We start from the raw sequence: 26,492 nt of genomic DNA on the forward strand, positions 1-26,492 counted from the left end.
ATTTTTTCTTAAACAACATGACATGTGTTCACAATTTATTCTGCCATTTCAATCTCCAAGCCGCACGTGTTATGAATTATGTAACTTTTCTCCTTAAACTATTAGTGAAAATATTAGAAATATAGTTACAAAATGAGTATTTTAACGGCATCTTTGCATATTTTTATATACGTAGTGGTTGTTTGTCCTATAAGTGAGGTTTTGTGCCACCTGGCCAACGCTAACCTGGCTGGAAAATATCACGATATACAAGGAGAAAAAGGTAAGCATCTAGGGTTTTTTAATGTAATTTTATACAGTTAACAGCCTCTATGGTCTAGTAGTTTTCTGGAGGTCCGAGTTCGATTCCCGATCACTTTGTGAGACTGTCCTTTGTTTGGGATATCGCAGGTTGAATCACCTGATTGTCCGAAAAAGAAATGATTTGGATGACACATTAAGCCGTTGATCTCGGACTAGTAGCCCAAACATCTCCACCAATCCGTAGTGGAGCAGCGTGGTGGAGTAGGTATGTCCCTCCAGTTGATTGGGAGGAGGCCTGTGCACAGGAGTGGGATGTATGGTCACGAGTACTAATATGTATGTATGTATGTATTTTGAAACCATGTCACAATAACTTTTTTGACAAATTACACCGTAAGTCTCATTAAATGTCAAATATGAAGTGGGTACATGATATTGCTCATGACTGTACAGGTTGTTTACGTTATGTTTAATCCTTCGGCTCACCCTTTAACAAATAAAATTGTATAAGTTCCTAATCTGGATAGATAATTGAAAATCTAAAGAATGCAATCTGAAGAACTGTAAAAATAAAACAATCAGAAAATGAAATAATTTTAAAAGTGAATGGTCAGGTTTATAAAACTCTGGCCGTTTTAATTGAAGAAAATAATAAATTGCAGCCTTTAAAGTTGAAAAATATTATCATTTATTTTTAAATTTAAGAATATGGCTTTTTAAATATATTTGTTCTGAAATAGGTATATGCCTGTTTATTTATAAAGTTGAATCTTTTTGGAGATTTTCTGTTAAAATATTTTTACAACATTAACAATGCCTTTAAACTTTTCTTTTTCTACATGATTGTAATGGTTACTATAGACTCTAGATTTGTGTATGTATATTGAACTTATAAAGAATTTGGGATATTTTGTAAATACACCCAGGTTTCTTTTACGAATAATTAGTCGGGAATCCATCAACCCGTATTGGAGCAGCGTGGTGGAGTATGCTCCATACCCCCTCCGGTTGATTGAGGGGAGGTCAGTGGGACGTATATAGGCTGTTTATGTATGTACACTTGCATGTGGCAGCTACATCCATGTATGTTGATTGACCAGCAGGGCTAACAATATGCGCAACGCGATAAAATTATCGATCGATTCAATAAATTTTGTCGAAATCGATAAGTTTGTTTCTCTAACATGCGTGCCACGTGGTTTTGTTCGTATTTTGACAGAACAACACGACTTATTTGGGTTCACATATTAGAACCAATCGACAAAACGACATAATTATATCGGCTGAATCGATAAAACGACCGTGACAATTTTTTTTGCGCATGCCTGTGCTGTACTGTACCTGGGATGCAATGCAGGTACACAGTCATGAGAACTGTCACTCTAACATAAATTGTCATTTAGTAAGATTTACAGTTCAATTTGGTAAAACAGTTAAGTGAGACATGGTACTAAAATACTTATTACACTTTTAAAATACTTCTCAATGTATGTGTCATAAATTGCCGTGTGGCTGCATGGCTGGCGAAATGTTTGTACTAAATTCATTCTTTTAAGTATTGTTAGACTGTGTCTGTTTTGAAACCAATTAAACTTATTACACTACTGTTAACAAGTTTTTTAAGTGCCAGTAGCTGGCATGACCACAAAAAAGAAAAGTTTTCATCTCGAGCTCCTCCGTGCTTCGGAAAGCACGTTAAGCCGTTGGTCCCGGCTGCATTAGCAGTCGTTAATAACCATCAATCCGCACTGGGCCCGCGTGATGGTTTAAGGCCCTATCTCGCTATCCATCCATAGGGAAGGCCCGTGCCCCAGCAGTGGGGACGCTAATGGGCTGATGATGATGAGATAGCATGCGAGCTACTGTCCTGTTTTACTGGCATGTGTATTCCCGCCTGTGTCTATCTGTGTTTCCAATGCTTTCTAGACCACACCCACGAGCAAGACCGCCCATGTGCAGTGTGCCCACGAAATGGGCGCTGCGTGCCCCGGATACAATGTCCCGCCCACGTCAGAACAGGCTCATACAATCCCGAGTGTCATCTCGCCAAGACCGGGGTGGTTGGCGTCTGCTGCTTCACTAGCGGACACGCTGGTACGGTATACTTACGAAAAAAATAAAGAAAGAAAGAAATTATTTATTATAAGAACATCAGGGTTAAAACCTATACAAAATTACATTTGTAATTGTTTTTAGTATTGTGTTTTTATGTGAAAAAATTACAACAACAATAACTTATCACAATATTTATAAATGTTCCGTACGATTCAACTATACATAGCGTTATACTTTTGCGATGGAAAATTCCACTTGATATTAACTCAGAATAATGAGCTGTAACAAACCATCCCTCTCAGTATTTGTTTTGTGTTGTAGTATTTTTTTTGTGTTGGTACTAAAAATAACTACTTATAGTTACTTCACCTACAATATAGTTACTAAGTACATAAACAAAACAAATGGGTTAGATAAGATAAACAAATATAAATTTAGTATAAAGAAACTTAATTAGACATCAATAGCCAATTATATAAAACATCATTATAAAATACGTAAAAAAGCAAAGGAAATGCGCGAATCGGATAATTGACTGTCTAATGGCCCCCATTTTCCAAAAACTGGCCGATATTCCAGAAAAAACATTTAAATTTGCCATAAAATCTATATTTTTTATAATTTTTTATTTCACTTTTAATTTTAGTAAAAGGCAACTGTCTTAACACATTTTTTTTCGTGAATATATGCCAGTGTCATCCTTAACTATTGAATTTTATATAAATTCCATCTCTTTTGTAGTAAGTAAATAAAATAATCCAATTATATTTTTTTTTCTTAAAATCAAATAGCAATATTGGCGGGAAAGAAAAACTAATTTACGTTCCATAATTTCATTTCATTTATAAAATTAAAAAGTGCGGGGGTGTTATGTTATAATCACGATTTTTAACACTTTAGGAGGGTAATAATAATTATAATAAGAACGAATTGTCTTACTGTAATGTAATAAGTAAGTAGGTATACAAGTTGAAACGAAAGAAAAAGAACCAGGCCATTTTGCAAGTTAATTTATTGCATCTGTAAGTACCGATTTAAATGGAAAGTTTTAAATAAGTATTATTCACGTCTATTTTCATAACAAGTACTTAGTTAATTCCACAATAACGCTCTTTAAACCAAATAAACATTCAACCTATGTATGTTACGTGTAATCTAATCGTATCTTATGTTTTGCTGGTAAGTATACAATAAAAATACAATGAAGAGATTATGAAGGTATTAATAGGGAAATGCTGAAAAATCCATAGTGGAATTTCACTAACACAGTTGGCTCGACCATTATAGACGGCGATACGGCTCACCACCTATCACGTTGGTCTAAAAGAAAGCTCGGTGAGGCGGGGGTACTTTGTTCATCTTGCGATGGATGTACCTCTGTCTACTCCATTTTGGATATAGTCGTGAACTTATGTTATGTAATTCATTTACCTATGTTATGATCAACAAAAAAGAAATAATCTTTTCATATCAACATAGCGGAATCGGACCACAAGCGGCGATCAACATCATCAATCAGCGTTCAAGACGTGAAGGCAGCTCACCATCAGTCTCATCACAAACTGACAAAGATGATGAGCCACGTCGATGAACTGTTGAACAACCATCACCACACCATCGTCAATAATTCTTCGCCGAGTTTTGGTCATCATTTGGTAAGTTCTGTTGTAAATAGTATTTAAAATCGTTTTTATTTATTTATTTTCTTCGTCACAATATCGATTATAAATTATGGGGATAAAAAAGATAAAAAATAAACAAAATAAATAAAATAAAGATAAAATAAATTACTAACTTCCAGTAAAATAGACTAATCATACAAAAAAATAAAATAAAAACAAAACAAAAGGTATATAATTAAATAATACTAAAATAATTAAACAATTGCACAGGACCGGAAAGGATGGCGTGAAAGAGAGGAGGCCTATACCCAGCAGTGGGTAGATACAGGCTGAGTAGATGGATAGAATGTAGAATTAAGAATGGTAACCCCTTCTAATCTGCAAGCAGGCGTGCTAATATAATTTCTAAAAAACAATTGTATGTCCAGTCAATGGTAACAAACGACCCTCGGACGGAGGAGCTGGGTCGCGGTGGTCTGCTGAATTTATTCGCGGCGCAGGACTTGCAGGCTAGGCAGGCGCTGTCCGATGAGGACCTCGCTCTTGGACTCACTGATCACACTGATGGTAATTACTGTAGTTTCAATTTAAAAAAAAGATACATTAAGTACTTTTGTTTGCTTCCAAAATGCACTTTACAAGAGATCATATTCAGATGCAGTTTTTTCTTTTTTATTGCTCCATTAAGGATTCCCCCTTTGCCATCATCATCATCATCATCAGTTTGAGGAGAGAGCGGGTCATTAAATAAGCTGTTAATGTTGCGTACAGGTCCATTCTGCCCCCCACCTCCATCGTGCGCGACCCCCCCAAACCGCTACCGCAGCCCGTCCGGAGAGTGCAACAACCCTGCCAACCCCACTTGGGGCGCCAGCAACACTGGATTCGAGAAAATTCTACCGCCTGATTATAGCGATGGTGAGTGCTGGGTTTCTGTTAATCACACGTGGCGTCCTGAAGTGATTACAGATGCTGATCTTTGTTAAAGTCCATTTACCAAGAACTTTAAATCACGCAGTACAGAAGTGCTTACATGGTTATGACGACAGTTACCAGCACATCTCCCATACATACATAAACTCACCCATTTCCCACCGGGGTAAGCAGAACCTATGGAAATTTCGTTTACTTCGATTCTGACATACTTCTCTTGCTTCCTTCATATTCAGGACATCTCCCAAATACATAAATAGTTCATAATTTTTGAAAAGACATTGAGTCTACACTTGATTTGCAATTCTAACATATCAGTCCATCACGCAGGGGATATTCGCCATTAGTCCTTAGTTGGTTTTAACAACATACCTGGGACATAAGCTGAATACGAGTAGGTTTCTAGGATTATAATCTGTCACCGAACTCTGTCAAGATCTATCTTGGAATATCTATCATAACTTGTGGCTATGTCCACCCAGGGCGTGACTACAAATATGTATCATTATCACTAATTTAAGTACAGGATTCTCCATGCTACTTTTTTTTGAGAAAAATAGAGCAGTGGTTTCCCTCTTGCCTTCCGCGCTGTAGCATTCTGTCTGACGCTAGTGGGATGACGCCCAGAGTAGTCTATTTCAAAGCCGTACTAAGACTCCTAAGAGGAAGACAACTGTCTTCCGGGTCTGACTAGTACTGACAGTTACTGCTGCTCTCTGTCAGGTTTCAGGTTACAGTCCCTGTGAGTTGCCCCTTTTGTTCGGCATTGTCCGGCATAGCTGGCATCGCTGCTTCTGCAACCATTGGGTAAATATGTTATATATTTTTTCCATATCTTCCAGGGATCTGGGCACTAAAAGCATCTTCGTCAGGGTTGCCGCTGCCCAGCGCACGCGCAGTGAGTGCCGCCCTGCTGCCAGACGGCAGCCACGTCAGCGGCACACACAACATGCTCTACATGCAGTTCGGACAGTTCATCGCCCATGATGTCAGTGCTGGGGTCGTGTTTACTATTGGTAAGGATGTTATCTACCGCAGATCATAACAAGGGAGATATGGCGCTCCTCATTTGTCTTCGGGTGAGAATGCTTAGCGATTTGTCTGGCCAAGGTTTTAATGCATATGAATCAGATGTAAAGAAACTAGAGTCATGGAACTGAAACATAGCTGGCAGTGTATATATGTTACTTGTAATGTATTGTATACTATCATTGGTTTTTAAAAGATGTGTTGCTGTTGCAGTTTCTTGTCATTTCTTCTCCTCAGCCATAACACCTTGCGAAATGACTTAGATTCAAAAATGTTATATTGACCTTCAACAAGTTTATCCATGATAATTACGTTGAATAAAATGATTCTGATTCTGACATAGTGTAAAGAAACTTTTTTTTTCTTTGTGTAGGCAATGGTAGCGCAATATCGTGCTGCGCCAACAACGGCGAAGCAGTTCTGCCCCCTTCACTGCAGCATTGGGCGTGTGCAGCTGTTGTAACGGATGCAGACGACGCGTTCTACTCGCAGTTTCGACAGACTTGCCTCAACTTCGTGCGCACACAATTGGCGCCTTCACCCGACTGCTCCGTAGGATATGCCAAACAGGTACCCATACATACTACTCCGCCATTATCGGGTGATAGCCCTCAGCGCTCCCCATTTGTTTGGCTAAGTAGTTAATGCCATGTCACGTTAAAAAAAACTGCTCCATCAAACTACTTCATCAAGTAGATTTATCATACTCAGGTAACTTTACCAGGTTTAATGCCTCTGTGGTTCAATGGTCGAGCGTTAAGCTCACGATACGGTGGTCCCAGGTTCGAATCCTGGTCAAAAAACTATTTTGTGAGCCTTGGACTGTTTAGAACATTGCAGGCTGATCACCTGATTGACCAAAAGTAAAATGATCCGTTCTTCGGAAGACACATTAAGCCGTTGGTCCCGGTTACTACTTACTGATGTAAGTACGTAGTCGTTACCTGAGTCATGTCAGGGGCATTAGCGGCTCAATATTATAATAACCCTGACACCAGGGTTGACAAGGTTGGACTAACCTGATCCACACGAGGGTACAAGACCAGGTTCCTCCACTACGGGTTTCCATGATAACATTATATTGTCGTTTCAGATGAACGGCGCAACTCACTACCCAGACCTGTCGCACCTGTATGGCAGCACAGCAGAGAAGGTAGCAGCGTTGCGGGCACCAGGTGAAATATAAATACATAAATATTAGTAGGAGAGCGGACTTTAGCAAACCCTACGATGGGACCAGTTTATAGTTGTCACTATTTGAATAGGCTTTCTAAAAAATAGAGTTGCCTCATCTGGAACATTCTTTTAGGGAGTCTGTCATATCTTACCTGATGTACAAGTGTTATGGGCAGGCCGTTGAGACCGTAAGGCTCTTCGTATCCATTTTAGGACTTGGTATCAACAGTGGCTGCAAGTTGTGTTTGATTACCTGCGGCTCTGGCCACCCCATTAGGGATTACGAGCGTGAGTTTATGGTATATAACATTGAATCATAATAAAATACTCTAGTTCTTATTGCTTTAATATTGAATCTTCTTAAATATTTTGTGGTTCAATATTTCATCATCATAACTCTAGGTGGTCTTCTGGCTGTGTTCAATGACTACGGGAGGGAGCTGCCTCCGCTGACCGGGAGGGAGGAGTGCCTCTCTGCCAAGGAGGGCGCAGCTTGCTTCGAATCTGGTAGGTTCTCTTCTTCTCTCGCGTGGGTTGTGAGATGATCGACCTCATCAACCCTGGTCAGGGGAGCCGCCAAAGGCTCCTGAAGTGACTAGTAGTAACCGGGACCAACAGCTCAATATGCCTTCCTAACCACGGATCAACGGGCAATCAGGTGATCAGCCTGGAATGACCTAACCAAACCAGGGCTCACAAAGGGATTTTTGTGACATGTCCTCACCAGGATTTGAACCTGAGATCTCCGGACAATGAGCCCAACTCTCAACCACTGGACCACAGATGCTATTCGGAGGTCACGTGTCAATTCCATATATGACCTCCCCTATTCTTTTAGGAGACAACCACGGCAACCAGATCATCTCCCTTACGGTCCTCCACACTATCTGGACGAGAGAACACAATCGTATCGCCCGCGCCTTATCGCGCCTCAACCCTGACTGGGACGAAGACACCGTCTACTTGGAAGCGAGAAGGCTTGTCCAGGCGGAATTTCAGCATATCATTTACAATGAGTGGCTGCCTATACTTCTTGGTAAGCAGAAACAAAACTTCAATAGCTTGGTTGCTATTCTTAATAGTTGGCCACATCGTCACTTACTCTCTTCTTATCGTGTGGGTTGTGAGGTGGAATACCAGCCTCATCAACGCTGGTGTCAGTCGGACAATCGGGTGACCTGTAATGTCCTAACCAAACTAGGGATCACAAAGTGGTTTTTGTGATATGTCCTCATCGGGATTCGACCCCGGGGCCTCCGGATCGTGAGTGCAACGCTCAACCAGTGGACCACAGAGGCATAAAATATTGTTATACAGTAATTTGGCTGCCTAATATCAGTTCCCAGACAGTTAATCCCATATGCATTCATATCTGCTAAATAATCACTAATTTTATAACTAACTACTACTAACTTTAACCTTTTATACAAAGTTTCTGTTTGACTATTGTCTTAAAACTGTTCAAAGGTAAATTCAGAATGTCAATGGGAATCTTATTGTAAAAACGTATCTAACAGTGATCTTATGCAGTCGATTGACTTATAAACATAAACATCACCATTCCAGGTCCCCAAATAATGCAAACATTCGGGTTAGCCCCTTCAGACGGCTACTCGTCTTCGTACGACCCTAACACCAATCCGTCTATCACCAGCGAGTTCTCTGCCGCAGCCATGAGGTTCGGTCACTCCATCGCTGACGGCAAGATCACGTAAGTGAAATCGTTTTATGAATGCGTTGCTGTACTCTGTCATCCACTGGTCTTGGTAACAAATTTGCAGCATAAGTAACATAACATTAGCTCACGACTATAATATCCAAAATTTCTAAGATTAATTGTTATTGTCGTAAAGGAGATTGGGCGAAACTGGTCCAAGAACCTCCACTGATGAGACTTATATGTAATAAAAACTTATGCTTTCCCTATGATTCTGGCAAAGTCTTATTAGATTCTGTCCCGGGGTTCTTTTTCTACGGCCATGTTTGTCCTGGCTAAAATGTGATTTTAGTCCCCCACTGTATTTTATCACATTTTAGCCAGGAGATCAGTGGAGATCAGTGGAGGTTCTTGGACATACTTCACCGTGCTATCTGAACATTACCATCTCATCAATGAACTTCATAAAACTTCATCTAAGAATTTTTTTTTCTAGGATTAGATTAAAGTTTCTCATTAAGACACTTTCTATTACTATTGTAATTATATTCTTTCAGAGTCCCAAACTTATCAACAAACAGCGTATACGAGACGGTGTCAATTCCCGAGCTGATGTTCCAGCCGTCAAGACTGCGGTTGAGGAATTTTCTAGACCGCCTGCTGGTCGGTCTGACCAGACAACCAATGCAGAGTGTTGATCCGTTTGTCACTGAAGGAGTAAGTGCTTCTTAAGTTTTTTAGTGCTTGTAAGTGTTTCTTGTTAGTGTTTAATCTTTTCGCAGTTTGGCGCCCGACGGGGCACTCTCAGGCCTGTTGTCTTTTTACTGGGACTTATGATAGCTGGTGAGGAGTGAGTGTATTCATGTGCTATACAGCCTTTCGGGGATAGAAGCATCTTCTTCTATCGTGTGGGTTGCGAGGTGGATTACCAACCTCATCAACCCTGCTGTTAGGGTTATTAATAAGCCGCCAAATGCCCATGACATGGCTTATGTAACGACTAAGAACTTACATCAGTAAGTAGTAACTGGGACCTAGGGCTTAACGTGCCCTCCATGAGAGGTTAGTGGAGGTGTCTTTTCGTTATGGTTAACAGCCTGGCCGTGAACAGCCTATATACAGGATGTTAGTGACACCGTATCGAATATTGAGTGGGAAGATTCAGTTCATAATTTCTGAGTGGATCAAGTGGAATTTTCCGTCGCAAAACTTATGATTTTACTGTTTTTTAATTATTTTTAATTTCATTTTTTGTCTTAGTTTTTTTGAGAATCCGGCCTTTCGCAATCGACCACTAGGCTCGATTAATTCTTTCAAATATTTTTCTTCTCAGACGACGCCCTGAGCCGAGGTTCGCGTCCAACTGAGCACTCTCGGGCCTGTTGTCTTAAACGTTGTACCGGGTGAGAGCCTTCAGCGCTCCCCGTTTGACTGGCCAAGTAGTTAATGCCATCTGAAGCTAACCTACAAGCCAAAAAGTATTATAACACATTATTTCCAGTTGACTCGCTACTTATTCCACGGCGGCAATCCGTTCGGGCTAGACCTAGCGTCCATCAACATCCAGCGCGGGCGTGACTGGGGTCTACGCTCCTACAACCACTACCGGCGCCTCATAGGCCTCCGCCCCGTCGAGGACTTCTACCAGTTCAGTCCTAATGTGAGTTATTACCATCTTATTTGTATCAATTCTGATTATTGAGTTAGGATCGGCTGTGTTTGGCAATGTATCGTCAGTCTTTACTTGGTGAAGTTCTTCTATTTTCACTACTGTTTTCCTCATCTTTTTTACCTTCGAATACGTGATCGGAGAATTCGTAACTTACATCGTACTAACATTCGAAAATAAGTCAAAAAGTAAAATTACATTGATTTTTTTTGATCGTCTTTCCAAGATCTATTTGTAAATTAGAATACTCTATTGTACTGTATTATGTCTGAAGTTCTGTGCAATCTTCTTCTTATGGTGTGGCTTGTGAGGTAGATTACCAACCTCATCAACCCTGGTGTCAGGGTTTAATTCAGGGGAACTGTGCAATTCAATGTTGATTTGATCTGATACTGAACTTTTGTAAATGGAAGGTAAAGATAAACCTTTCCTCCTGTTTTCCTTCCCCAGACGGCTCAGCGTCTATCGTCAGTATACTCTACTCCAGAGGACATAGAACTATGGGTTGGGGGTCTACTGGAGCCCCCAGTGGAAGGAGGCGTGGTAGGGGCCACCTTCGCCCAAATCATCGCCGATCAGTTTTCAAGACTCAAGAAGGGAGACCGCTACTTCTACGAATACGGGCCTGATGTCAATCCTGGTGCTTTTACTCCTAGTAAGTACTGTTGGTTTGCGTTTTAATCTGTATTGAGCTGGATTTCTCTTCGCGGGGTGGAAGGTCAGACAGGCAGTCGCTTCTGTAAAATACCGGACCTGTCAAATCTTCAGGTTAGGTAAGCGGACCCTGTGAGAACGGGATAACGCTAGGGAGATGATAAAATATGTTTATATGTTTGCGTTTGACGACAATCTCACCTGATAGTAAGTGAAGACGTAGTCTACGGTGGTATACGCTTCCCTAGTAAATGCTTATTCTCATTATTTTTGAAGGTTCTAAGTTTGTGGTGAGACGGAAATTGAAAACCATAAACATTTGGTTCATCAAAAGCATAATAAAGAAGAGATCTACGTAAATAGCCGTTAACCTAACAAGTTAGCCAATGCAAAGCAGCTGCTTCACGGAAATGTCGTTAAAACCGACAGTCGGCGGTCCCTTCAACTTGCATCTAGACGGAATAGGCACACTTTCGGGGTAAGTTCGTTACACGGTCGACACTTTCTTCACCAACCCATCTCTTCTCTTCCAGGTCAGTTATCAGAAATAAAGAAGGTCACTATATCCCGTATCGTATGCGACAACACAGATGGATATGAACCCTTCACTCTGCCTCCTAGCGCCTTCCTCAGACCAGACGTGCCGGGGTAAGTTTTGTTTTTGATTTTAACATAACAGGCTCACGACTATATCCCAATATTCCCAATGTGGTAGTCAGAGGTACATCCATCGCAAAATGAACTAAGTACCCACACCTCACCGAGCTTTCTGTTAGACCAACTTGATAAGTGGTGAGCCAACTTTGTTAGTGAAACCTCATTGATGCAAATCCGCTCATAGAAGAGGGAATAATACTACGTATAGAACAGTTGCCAGCAACTTTATTCCCCACCAGCGGCTGAGCTAGGTTTACCCCACCCCCCTCGGTCTTACTTTAGTCTTGAATAGTACGGGCGTCAGACGTCACATACACAGATGCGCGTGTACGATATCGTCAATGCGTAGTGTCTGTGTAAAATGAGGTGGCTTGTATGAAGTGTCCGGGGTGTGGTCCAGTACCGGGTTTCGAACCGGCGCTCCCCATTTAGGAAGCCAGTGTACCACAGGACCATAGTGACTTTTTGCTTGATTGGCACCTGACCGACTTTTTTACATTTCAACTTTATTTTCAGGAATAATCCAGTGAGCTGCGACAGCTACCTCATACCTTCGATGGATCTCAGCAGGTTCAAGGAGGTCTAACTTCCAACTTTAACAAAAATATCAAATGTCCAGCTATGATACAATACTTAAGCCATTTCTCCTTAACATAACGTAACAAATACTTTATTCAAACACAGAAAATACAAAACAAAAGAGAAATAGAACGAGTAATAACTAAAATAACGTTTTCGGATTTAAAAAAAAAAATATATCAAGACAACAACATAAGGAAAACTGTGTGGCCAGTATCAGTATATCCATAATCTATTATTCCCACCCTTTAAATAAATTGTAAGTTTCTGCCTAAGTAAAGCTTAAGTTAAGAAAGTGTCTTTAAGTTTGTATATATACATTTTTGGTTCATCTTAAGTATACCTATTTTAGGAGTCTTAATTTTCTTAAGTCACACTTCTTCTACCACATAGGTATGTAACTAAGTCTTTAGAAATCCAGTACTTGATATTTTAATAAGAAATCCAGTAGCATTTTCTTTAGTTGCATATGTCCTATCAATCCTTTCTTCTTACTTCGTAGAATTTTCAAATATTTTGTTATTTTTATACCTTCATTTTCATTTGGTTGATGAGGTTGATACTCCACCTCACAACCCACACGATAGAAGAAGAAGATACTTACCTTCAATATTTCTCAGCAGATTTTAAGCGAAATGTTCGATTCCGTGCTGGGCAAAACAAACTGTATAAATAAAAATGTGAAAATTATGCGCTTTGGTTAATAGCTTCATTTCATCCATGAGTCTAAAAGGTAAGAAAAAATAGTTGTTCCCTATGACTCCCAGGTTCTTGATCAGCATGTCTACCATCTATGTTAATATTCTCTACACTTCTCTTTACAAAATGATTATTGCAATTAACTGATTCTATTGCAAAAGCGATCTTTTCATTAAATTTTGCATGTTCGTCACCTTTTGTGATATAATCATTACTTGTGATCACTATTATGATGATTTTATTAATATCTTCAATGATTTAACATAAACAGCTTATATCAATGAATATCTATGCTCAATTAATTGTATATAAATGATTTGTTTAGACACAGTTCTTTTGACGTTAAGTAAATTAATTTCCTCAACTTATTTTTTGACAGACATTAATATAACTTACCCATATGTAGACGCGAAAACAAATTCCCAGTTTAAAATATAGTCCTTCGAAAGAAGTATACGGATTTTAATGGGGCTAATTTTACTAGTTATAATAATTCTACGTAGAATCTGCGACACTAGCTCCGCGGCCGCGGTACTTCTTTAGAGAGTCCTTCTATAAGTAGTATTATATTGTATTTTCTATGAAGCATGTATGAATACGTAAGTTGTCTTGTGGAGTTGTGGCTCTGCCCATACTAATTACAGGCTGCATAAGTTTTGTCTGTCTGTCTGTCATTATGATTATCTATGCCACCAGAAGCATTGTAAAGTTCCACTGTGGCCCGGACAGTGGGGTTGTACAAAGCTTCTACATTACCAATGTCTCAAGAATTGTGTCCACAACTGATTCTTAACTAATTATTATTGATTCTTAAGAAAAGCTTGAAGTGTAGAAAATCTTAATTTTGATAGGTATCGTATGTATCTGCCAATGAAGCCAAAACCGATGTTAAAGATTTCAGAATAAGAAACATAGAACTTCTATTTATTTTTAATTCATTGTTTAGCCATAGTCATGTATTCACAATATTTACTTAAGACGTTTGCAGTTTTCTATTAATAACATGTGTAAGTTCTACCATAAATTAAACACGAGTATTATTTTTTTAATTTTGATCAAAACAAATCAATAATTTATCATGAAACGTTTACAACTATCTTCTTTTTTATCTATGCTTCTGGATTTTTTGTTAAAATTGGAATGGGTCAGTACCTGATTCAATGATTTTTTCCTCAAAAAAATCCACGAATCGGGAGTATTTTGTTTGTATTGTGGTAGTTGAAAGTGTGATAGAAGATTTAAATTACAGTGAATTAATTTTTAAATAGGTATAAAGAATGAATTGGAAGATAAAACTATAAATAAATAATTCCATAATAATATTGGTAACAATTATTATTTTCTTAAAAAGGTCAACAATAAAAATATGAAAGAAGGTACCTACCCATATCTTTTAAATATTGAGCCTTCTAGTAAACAAAAAACCGACACCGTTTCTTTAAATTCACATTAAATGTTTTAAAATCATAAAGCAATCATATAAGGCACACTAGGTTTGATAAATGTGTTCATATTTTGAAATAATTACTAGGACTCGCATAATTACATCCGCCATGTTTGTTTACTGGAAGAATTAACTTAAAAAAGTTATAGGTACTGTAGGGAAGTAACTTACATACACAAGAAAAATACTTAAATATAAATAGCTACAGAATAAAATCAGGCACATCATAATAATATTGTCATCTTTCGAAATAACAAATATGATTTACTGTGCATGTCTTTTTACAATAAATTAAGTAAGTATTTGAAAAATCTATTAACAGCGGACTTTTTATAGCTTGTAAAATTGATGTAAGTATAATTATGTTACTATGCTTAGAACATTAAAATACTTTAAAAATGTAAAAATCAACGAATAATGTAAAAAACCTACCTACCTAAAGATATATTACATAAAATATTTTTTTCGTACTTTGTAATCGTGTCCTTTCCGCGTAAAAAACTTTATTATTATTTTGAGTTTGACATCTCATAATAATTTATTAATTATGCCGTCCTTAACTTACGCTTGATGCGAGAAAGAGATACCGCTAGTTTAGGAACTGTCAAATTAAATTTATATTAAGTTTAAATTAATTAGGTCCGCTAGAATCTGCGATTGTCTGAATTATGCTACATTTTAAATTCTTGTAATAGTGTATTGTTTTAAATGTATTGATAATTTTATAGCGAGGAAAACGCAGGGCGGTAAGCGGTGGTCAAATAGTAATAATTAAGAATATTGTAAGAATATTTTTACAACATAATAATAATAATATACTTATATATAATACAATTTTAACATAGTAATGGGGATATATACTTATTATTAAGAGTTAAACTTATAATAGTAACTAGTTGTTTAATCAATAATGAGCCTTTTAATAATATTAAATAAGAATAAAATCGCAGGTAAGTATAATTTAAGTATTAATAATTATTATTAATTAAGTAACCCCCTTCCGGTTGATTGAGGGGTGGCTTGTGCCCAGCAGTGGGACGTATATAGGCAGTTTATGTTATTAATTAGGTCTCCACTTTATATCTTGAATGAATTTTTGAAAAACACTCTGCTTAGATAATATATAAATTAAATAAGTTTTTATATTTGTTCTTTTTACTTTGTAAATTTAAATGTTTTCATTTTTGCAAGCATTTTTAAAAATGTTTTGTATGCCAATTGATTTTATAAATAAATTCGTTTTCACAAATAAATGTGTTTAGCTTAAGGTATCGGCAAAAATGGCTGTGTTAATCTATTTTATTAGATATCATTGTTTAAGTATTTGTAAATATTATTTACATAATACTTTATATTTTTAATAAGTAGGCAGATAAAAATATTGTTAAAACTTATTTTTATCGATAATAATGTATTTTTTTGTAAATAAATAGGAACGGGCACTATTATTAATATGTTTATTATAATTACGAAATTAATTTCTAATTATTAATTATTTAATAATAGGTTTAAAGCCTGATCTTATTTTTTTCTTCGTAAATGAGATGCTGCATGTTAGTTAATAATAGATGATTCTGGTCAACAGTTCATCTTGCGATGGATGTACCTCTGACTACCCCAATTGGGAAGTAGTCGTGAACTTAAGTTACGTGTTGTGATTTTGGTTAATAAAGTAATATAATCAGTTAGATACTGTGTTTTATTTAAGAACGAAATATTTTTAAGGCTCCAGGCTAGGTTCCCTGAACACAATATTGATGGCGGTGCCGCGGTGTTCAGATTTAATAGCTCGGGTACATAATTATTCAAATCAAATCAAATATACTTTATTGCACAGACATAACACTTGAATACAGTACAAATGGGCGGCCTTATTGCTCTAGGGCAATTTCTTCCAAAAATATAAATAATAAACAAATAATAATATAATAATAAATATCAATATAATAATAATAATAGTTTAATTATTCAAAAATATAATGTAATGGCAGAAGCATATATAAAAATAATTGTTGCTTGATATTTGGATCAAATTATGTTGCTACCTAAATTGCTTCTCTTTATTTTGATCGGAATTAATAATGGGTGAAAGATGTCTTCTGAATGTAATAACAAGGGTCATCATTTATACCCAAAAATAAAGGTAAAAGATGCATGTGGCTGTTATCTAAGAAGTTATAAGGTTAAACAAAGGCGAATCTGTACAGTGCAATCTGTATTTTTTTTGGGGAACGTAGCCTGGAAAGTCCCTCAGGCAAGGGTACGATAATAGGTATAAAAGAGAAGACACGAGGTGCCTCATAAGTAAGTTAAGTAAGTATTATAATATTACTTAAGTAATTAGGTAACACAATTATTATAGACATCACAAAATAGAAGAAATGACAGGAAACTGCAACAGCAACACATATTTTAAATCAATGTAGGTATTGTAGGTATACATTTCAAGTTACTTAATAACTAGAGATACAATTCCAATTCACATTTTTATCGTTTAGGTAATCATACCTAATATAGAGTTACAAAATTATGTAACAAATCTATTTACAATAACACAAGGGTAAAACTACGGATGTGCGCGACTTCAACCCCTAACCAATTCATCTTTTAAGTCTTTTTTCTCTCTCTCTATTTAAGAGCTGCGCTCTTGTTGGTGGAGTAACCGCCATTCCTCTCTTCTTCCCGCCAAAACCTTCACCTCCCGATACGACCTGCACCTTCTCTTTTATTTGTTATTTGTTCTTTTGTTTGTTGTGTGTAAGTCTTTTAAACGTCCCTCAATTAATGATAATAATTATTTATTAAATAAAAATACATAAACAAGTACATTCCATTCAACTACAATTGTAAAAAGACACATATTATTAAAATAAAAATATAAAAAAAGAATAAAAAGCTATAAATGAAAAAAGTCCTCCAGCTCACCACATCAAGGCAAAGTCCCCAGAATACTGGCCACGTTGCCTCTGCATCGCCAAACTGACCCTTTGGGCAAAATTTCCTGCTCTAGGGTCGGAAGTTGCCTCGAAGAGGCGAGCTGAAATCGTCTTTAAAAACTAATTAATTAATTTTATACCTAGTAAGAAAGTCAGCGACTTTTAACAAGCCACGTGCAGTGTTTGTCCCAACAACGACGAAGCAATTAGAAAATGGATAATTTTTCCTAGAGAGCGCTTCTCATCCACACTACTGTTTATATTAGGTAAAGTATAAGTCTGTACCGTCGGTGAAAAGTAATACAACTCGAGTTGTATCACTTTTGAGTTATTAGCACACACTTCATGTTCAAAAAATTCTCTTTCTTTCTGTCTAATTCTCGTAACTGTAGCTATTATAAATACGGAGATAATTTTTGTGTCTAGTGATATAAGTACTGTTTGTGAAGGATTCATGCTGTTATAACACGTGTAACATAATTCATATTAACTTGCATTAAAGTGAAATGAAGATTTTCACTAAATATTTTGGTGTAAGTAAATGCAACTCAACATATATTAAAATACACGCAATCCTTGAATTCTCACAGTCCGTGTTTAATGATATAATTTTAGTTGTAACATCAAACACCAAATTTATTTTTTCGTGAAAAGTAATATAAATTAATATATATCAAAATATTTCAGAAAATGCGATCTTAGATATCAATAACGTGTCGTGTATAATGATACATACAAGTTCAATTCCATGCACCACCAGTGTGTATCCTAGGGTGACCTCCGCATAAACCTGTCTATGGGAAGACATTTTGTCTAGAACCACAGCAAACCATATCTGATCCGCATTGCGAATGGGTATAGGTTAAGTTAGTACTTCAGACCAAACCGTGTTTTTTCTCTTTCTTCTATAACCACCTTGTAGTACTTAATTACAGTACCTCAATAAGTTGTGGGTCCTGATCATGGCGTCGTTATCACCATGGCAGGGTTAGTCAAGAGGTATTTGAGATTTGTCATAACTGTCGTTAGTCTCCTTCCCTTAGCTCGAAGCATAGCTGTTTTACATAGTTTTCTTGATTACATGCAGGTTAAGCGGTGGCAGATTGAACGCTGCCTTCATTGCTAAGGAGGTTGTAGACGTGAAATAATGGCTCCAAATATTATCGAGCTCCAATTAACATGCAAGCAATTCAATACACGCTGGTTAGATCTTTTATGCAAGCGCCGGTAGTGGTATTTTTGAACCTACACAGCCGTAGATGACAGCTCGGCATCGGCAGCATCGGGATCTGCCACATCTTCTCAAGAGAAGATTACCAGTTTCTCAAACACGTTGAATAGTGTAAATTTGTCGAGCTTCCTCATTTTTATAAAGGGAATAACTGCTCTGAACTCTTGAGCACCACAAGTAATATTTGTTTTCTGTATTTTGATTACATAAGAGAGAATTACGCACAGGACTGTGAAAAATGGAAAGAGGAAGGGGAGGCCTTTGCCCAGCAGTGGGATCTTGTAGGATAGATTAGATTAGAATAAATAATTGGCAACACTACGGGCACAACCCTTTAATTAAACCAGGTCACAAAGTTGGTAAAAATCCCAGGAGGTATTTGAGCTTCTGAAAGGAGTTAGTTGGCTTACATAGTCAATAAAAGCACGCATAATGGACCACTTGTGTTTATGCGGAAAACTGAGCCCATTAAAATAACATTACATATGGGACATTCGAGTATTCATTGAGTCAAGTCAGGGGCCTATGGCGGCTCAGTTATAACCCTGACACCAGGGTTGATGGGGTTGGTAATTCACCTCACAATCCACACGATAGAAGAAGAAGAAGATGGGACATTTGCCCATACATGTTGTGCCGACCCCACCTAGAGTGAGATAAGGGCAGGAGGATGATGATGATATAGTGGGAAGTTTGCCCACTTCACAATAGTGGTCCATACGCGAGGATACGCGGAAAGTTCCCCACGTGTGCTTACGTGTAGAGTTTTGCGGAAACGAGCTCATTTAGCTTAACCATAACAGACCATGGTCCATGGTGGTCATGGTCATGGTCTGAGGATAGCCCTGTGTAACCTATAGGTTTGGAGGTGAACCAATGATCTTCATTTTCACTACCTATTCTCATCATCAACATTGATTCGACTCCGTTTATCGATCTGTCAATGTTGCGGGCTACCATTAGACCGGGAATTTTGATAATTCGAAATATCGAATTTTACTTTACTTTAGGGGATTTTGATTATGGAATGAGTTGTGATCTTTTAAATAGTTTCAGCAAGAAAGAAGTAAATAAATAAATAAATAAACACTTACCGGTTTGTGTGATTTTGGTTTAAAAGTACGTAGGTACATCACCTTTATCTCCAGGCCATACTGCCAGGCTAGCCCGAAACATTCCTAATGACTAGTCTTAATATGATTCCTCTTACCTTCATTTGTTAGGGGTGGAAATATTATCATAATTGAATTTGTAAGATTTTGACTGCAAAAATGAACCAAAAGTGGTTTTGATTAGGGGCGTAGTGTAGTGGACAAAATGTGTTTGTAGTGGGCAGCAGTGGTGGTTTTGACCGGTTATTTATGAGTTTTGAGAGTAAAATCATAACAAAAATATCTTATTATCGTCACCTTACACTATATATACGTGTACCATCTTTATATGTATTTATTATTAGAAATTCGTAAAAACATGTATCATTTTACACAATAAAACCGAAAAAATAAGTCATGTTAAACCACTTGACACAAATTCGTTATAGTTTATCGTTTGTGTCAATTGATATAAATTACGTTTCTTTACTTTTTAAAGAAAATAAATAGAATTTTGCCTTTCTACAACATTATGAAATAAACTTTCTTCCAAGACATTTTGTTTTTTGTAGAATAAGACTGTAAAATTAATAATTGAAATATGATATATCAACGATGACTTTTTTATAGTTATGTGTGTAAAAAGGTATAAGTAGACTTGTATCAATTTACACAATATAAAAGTTGGTGTCAACTGATACATGTAATTTATTTTGATCCTCTACCATTTCTGTTTAGGTTCTAAATATAACTAAATATTAGAAAAGAAACCTTCCATCATCACCTATCGACACATCTAACTTCTGTTCCATTATTCCTTATAAGTCGCGAGCTAGAATGTTTTTAACTTTAAACTCGATTTTCTCAAAACTTGAATTTTGGACTTGTATTACTTTTCACCGACGGTACAGAAGTAGTTTATAACTTCCGTGCACGTTTCTATTCTACAACACTAGTCACTAGATTGAACTGGAAATAATCTTAAAATAGAAAATATCAAAGTCTAAACGTGACCCAGTGATAGACTTCGCGTAACATCGTGATGTCACTAATTCAGTTTCTTGTCATTTCTTCTCCTCAGCAATAACACCTTGCGAAATGACGTAAATTCAAAAATGTTATATTGACCTTCAACAAGTTTATCCATAATAATTACGTTGAATAAATGATTCTGATTTCATTGAATTAGATTCGTAAGTATTTGAATTCGTGTTCATCATCATTTCATTTTTTTTATTTGCCAAAATACAATTTACAAAAGATGGTACACAGATGGTGACGGTAGTGATTACAGTATGTCATAGTATTCAACCTTAACTAGGCATGCAAATATTTTAACAATTTGAAAACAAAAACTTCCAATTAAAATAAATCTAAAATTATACGTTTTAAAAGACAAATAATCATTTCAATCATAAAAACAATTCTCCAACATGTTGGGGGTATACAAAATTGATATCACGTGGTTTCCATAATTTGTGTCCGGGGTCGATGGGTTCGTCCTCTATTATATGGTAGTTAAACATAGCTGGCGAAGAGTGTGTTATACACCTCTGCCCACCCCTTCAGGGATACAGGCGTGATGCCCCGCTGCCCATACTTGCGCCGCGCCACGGCACTTCGCTGCCGCGAGCGCAACATAGTTAGAGGCGCAACGTTGTCATTTGACATTATACCATGATTTCTTCTTTGCGTCCAAAGTTCCTTAATTAGTTAACTCATCATCACCAGCCCATTAACGTCCCCACGGCTGGGGCACGGGCCTTCCCTATGGATGGATAGGGAGATTGGGCCTTAAACCACCACGCGGGCCCAGTGCGGATTGGTGGTTATTAACGACTGCTTATGCAGCCGGGACCAACGGCTTATATAACGTGCCTTCCGAAGCACGGAGGAGCTCGAGATGAAAACTTTTTTTTATAAATTAGATAACTAACAAGCGTTTTTTTTTGTCGCGGCTCTGCAGTGCAATGTGTTAACGGCCTCCGTGGTCCATTGGTTGTGCGTTGTGCCCCACAAGGTCCCGGGTCCGAATCCCGGTGGGGACAAATCACAAAAATCATTTTGTGATCCCCAGTTGGGTTAGGACATTACAGGCTGATCACCTGATTGTCCAAATAGTTAGATCCGTGCTTCGGAAGGCACGTAAAGCCATTGGTCCCGGTTATTACTGATGTAAGTACGTAGTCGTTGAGTCATGTCAGGGGCCTATGGCGGCTCAATAATAACCCGGACACCAGGGTTGATGAGGTTGGTAATCCAGCCCTTAAGTTATATGCATCTTCAGAAACAATTTCTCAGCAAGGCTCGCATGGCAATCTTTCGTTTAACATCGTAACGGGACATGACATAAATCATTTGCATTCAATTCTCTCAGCAAAACGCCAGCAACATATATTACATTGGTCTTTGACAGTTTTAGGAATGGAATAAGGCTGTCTACAGTGTATACAGGAGGTGCGACAAGCGATAGCGTTTATCTATACAGTAGGCTTTGTTCACGACATACAAATAATGTAATTGGAATACCATTGTATTTAAGTCTATAAATTATGTAATACAAACTGGATTAAAAGAAAAGAAAGGAAAACATGAAACAGTAGGACTAGAGCCCTGTGCTGGGAGGTTTTCTGGCCACGTCTTTCCCTCAGCGTTACAGATTCCGATGTGGTAGTAGTTTTACAGCTAGTTACATAATATGTAATTTAATTATGTTTGACGTTCAAAAAGCGCTAACTTTGTAAGCCAATTTTGAAAAATAAATATTTTTGAATTTTTTTTGAAATTATAATCTGTGCCGACTACACACTCTATGACGTACATTCATTCCATAATATAAAGTCGCAAACACAGGTTCGGTGTCGCTCAGCGGGCAATGGAGAGAGCTATGCGGTATTTCCCTGCTCGATCGAATCAGAATTGAGGAGATCCGCAGGAGAACTAAAGTCACTGACATAGCTCGGAGAATTGCAAAGCTGAAGTGGCAGTCGGCAGGACACATAGCGAGGAGAACCGATGGCCGCTGGGGCGGAAAGGTTCTAAAATGGCGACCACGTGTGGGTAGGCCCGCTACAAGGTGGACCGACGATCTGATGAAGGTCGCGGGAAGCCGCTGGATGCGGGCAGCGCAGGACCGATCGTCGTGGAGATCCTTGGCGGAGGCCTATGCCCAGCAGTGGGCGTCGTACGACTGGTGATGATGATGATGAAAGTCGTAAACAAAGCTGCAACAAAATTACTTTTTTAATTAATTTCATTATAAAACTAAGCGTCTTCCTGTTCAGGCCTGAGGGTGCCCGGTTGGACGCGAACCCAGGCTCAGGGCGTCGCGTCGTCTGATAGTAATAGTGTATTTTAGTGACATTTTTGTGTTGATAACCACTAGAATTGCAGAATCACTAGAAAATTCTTGACCATCCTCTTTAGAGGAAAACAAAAGAAAAACCTAAACTAATAATAAAAAGTTTTATTTTAGACATAATCTATAAAAGTACATATTTTCCTTTAAAAACAATTATCGCTAATTAAAACACATAATAACTGGATCTTACCGCGTTTAAATCAGGGATATTTCGACACTGTTGCTAGTGCCATGATCACGGGATGACTGATGAGATTGGAGTGGAGTAGGTAGATCCATAATTTTCTACGGGCAGACATATCTGTATACCCTCTTTCTTTGCCGCTTGTTTATGTATTTGATATGGGAATGTATTTGATATTGGAATATCGGGAGTCTCATATCCCTGATTTAAACGCGGTAAGAACCCGTTGTTATGTGTTTTAATTATGATAATAACCGCGTAAACCTAAAACAATTATCGCTAATCGCTACCGCTCATAACAAGTTGCAGCCTAACTATGCGCATGGATGATAATGTACGAATCGATTTCATCTCTTTGCAAGTTGTTCTTTGAATTTTCGATTAATAAAAGTTATTAAATATTTCAAGTTAAAGGGTTGAACACACGAACGAATTTATAGCAAGATTATTTTTACCAGACGGTTCCAGAGAAAGAGAGTATCGCACGGGTTATAGATTTAAAAATTAACAGCTGTCAATAATCCGTTCCTTTCCTTTTCAGCGGATAAGAAAGTGACTTATAAGTATAACTTAAAATAAAATTTGCAACTTAAAATAGAATTAGCACCTGTGTATAGATAAAAATAGAAATATCTACAACATAAACAGCACGGTACAGACTCTTCTTCTTATCGTGTCGATGGCAAACTAAATAGTATCGGCCCAAAACTGGGCAACGAGTATGGCGCTATCTGCAGCGCTCATCAGATCCTCCTGCGTGCAGGTGTTCGGGCACGCAGGACACGATGTAAGATGTTCCATCGTTTGGGGAACAGTGCCGCACTTGACGGTACAGACTAATAGGCTACTTGACAAACTAGTCAAATTATATATTTTTTATTTCTCTTATTACATATTCTTTGGACTTTGTACGCAGATACTGTTCTGTGACGTCACTTATGCAGAAAACATAAACGCGGTCAAACGTACTCATTGTTAAGTACTTAATTCATAAATAACATTTGAAAATCGGAATTAAGGCGAAAAGTAAAATGTGATTGATTTTTGATCATCTTAGTCTGGTGTCATTTTATAATTTATCTTTGACCTAGTTTAACACCCTATTACTTCTCACACGAAACAATAAAAAAAGGTCTTTTTATATAGGGTGGAGGAGCTCGGTGGCGCAGCGGTAAACGCGCTTGGTCTGCGATTGTTGAAGTTAAGCACCTTTCGCAAAGGCCGGTCATAGGATGGGTCACCACAAAAAAAGTTTTCATCTCGAGCTCCTCCGTGCTTCGGAAGGCACGTTAAGCCGATGGTCCCGGCTGCATTAGCAGTCGTTAATAACCATCAATCCGCACTGGGCCCGCGTGACGGTTTAAGGCCCGATCTCCTTATCCATCCATAGGGAAGGCCCGTGCCTCAGCAGTGGGGACGTTAATGGGCTGGTGATGATATAGGGTCGCGTTTGATCCCTTATCTCGAATCGCGATATAGGTGATATAACTGTTAGGCATACTTTAATGTTTATGTAAATCTCACATATTTCTTTGCTGAGTAAGATATATGCGTAACATCGCAATACATAATAAAAGTTTTTTGCAAATATTTTGATAAAACACGTATGATCCCGCGTTTCATGTTTTACAAAACTTATCTATTATAATATATTCTTTATCATCATTAACTTAAGAGCCACGCTCTTGTTGTAGCTTTCTCCATCCTTGTCTATTCAAGGCAAATTCTTTGACGTTTTTATAAGCCACGACGGCCTTTAACGGCCTCCGTGGTTCAGTGGTTGAGCGTTCTGCTCACGTTCTGGAGGTCCCGGGTTCGAATCCCTTTGTGATCCCTAGTTTGGTTAGGACATTGCAGGTTCTATGTTCAGAAGTAAGATGATCCGTGCTTCGAAAGGCACGTTAAGCCGTTGGTACGGTTATGGTATGTAAGTACGTAGTCGTTTCTTGGGTCACGTCAGGGGCCTTTGGCGGATCAATAATAACCCTGACACTAGGGTTGATGAGGTTGGTCATCTACCTCACAACCCACACGTTAGAAGATAAGACACGACCTAATAGTCTACCATTTATGGTCAGTCACATCTCTAGCGCGAGGAAACTAACGCGTCTCAATGTATGGATCTTGTAATTTAATATAATATCCTAAGTAATACAGTTCATTCAATTATTTGTGTGGGGTTTTACAATTACCAGCGCTCCCTACATAATGGTCCTTTATATCTACCCTTCCATGATGTCTTTTAACAAATTCGTCGTGTCTTATTAAGTGACCAATCATCGTGCCTCTTCAGTCCTCGGTAACTTGCAATATTTGTTTCTTTTCCCTTGCTCTTTCTAGCACTTCCTCATGAGGCTACTTGAGCTTCTATTTATTTTTCTATTTTTATTTCATTTTTTTTATTTGTATTATGGTCGTGCCTTCTGAAGCACAGATCATCTTAGTATTTGGACAATCTGATGATCAGCCAGTAATGTCCTAACCAAACTAGGATCACAAAGTGATTTTTGTGATATGTCCCCACCGGGATTCGAACCCGGGACCTCCGGATCGTGAGCCGAACGCGCAACCACTGGCCCGCGGAGGCCGTTAATGAACGCCAATAAAACAGGCTTTATCTTCTGAATATATGTAGGAAAGTGAGTAGTAGAACGGAACGTAAGATTGATAGAAAGTAAGAGAGAATACTATGGATGGATAATTAATGGGGATTAAGTTGTTTATGGTTTGAATTTATGATTGTCTATTATTTCAGGGGGTTGCAGTGTCAGAGGCATTTGTTTTTTGTAAAAAGGAGAAAATCTAAGGAGTGAAGATAAATAAAATGTCGAGGTCATCGATCCCGAAGGCGGTTCAGCTGTGTATTCAAGCCCTAGTCACACACATTCGTTATGCCCGAACCACACTTTCGGGCGATTCGCAAACACAAACCACACATTGGTTTGTTCAACGCTGGATTCTTAGAACGGGAACTACGTACTGTTGGAGAAACAATTGTTTTGTTTTTGTTACCCGACTGCGACGAAGCAAAAAAGAGGGTTGTGTGTTTGATCGCTATGGATTTATTTGAGAAACAATCCCGTGGTAAAGCTGGCTCACAGTGACTCTAGGTAGTAATATATTATTGGGCATTCCACCCACCTAAGTGAGCGCACTAAAAAAACGAACACTAAAATAACAGATTAATTAACACCAAGAACAAAAACAAGAATAACAACAAAAAAATCACCAACAAAAAAAAATGTGAAAGAAATAAGTATGTATTAAAAAAT

General features: G+C 37.9%; 1 protein-coding gene across 1 annotated transcript; it reads left to right on the top strand.

Moving 5' to 3' along the window:
* Positions 1 to 59: 59 nt before the first annotated feature.
* On the top strand, positions 60 to 16,105 carry LOC126369937 (chorion peroxidase). Its single transcript, XM_050014538.1, has 16 exons — positions 60 to 262; positions 2,170 to 2,337; positions 3,778 to 3,953; positions 4,349 to 4,487; positions 4,692 to 4,838; positions 5,696 to 5,869; positions 6,256 to 6,452; positions 6,976 to 7,057; positions 7,461 to 7,565; positions 7,897 to 8,094; positions 8,625 to 8,769; positions 9,273 to 9,432; positions 10,217 to 10,375; positions 10,835 to 11,039; positions 11,572 to 11,686; positions 12,212 to 16,105. The coding sequence occupies exons 1-16, from the start codon at positions 133 to 135 to the stop codon at positions 12,279 to 12,281; spliced, it is 2,370 nt and encodes a 789-aa protein (XP_049870495.1). The 5' UTR covers positions 60 to 132; the 3' UTR covers positions 12,282 to 16,105.
* The last annotated feature ends 10,387 nt before the right edge of the window (positions 16,106 to 26,492 follow it).

This window comes from Pectinophora gossypiella, chromosome 10 (genome assembly GCF_024362695.1).
Source record: "Pectinophora gossypiella chromosome 10, ilPecGoss1.1, whole genome shotgun sequence".
NCBI classification, from domain to species: Eukaryota; Metazoa; Arthropoda; class Insecta; order Lepidoptera; family Gelechiidae; genus Pectinophora; species Pectinophora gossypiella.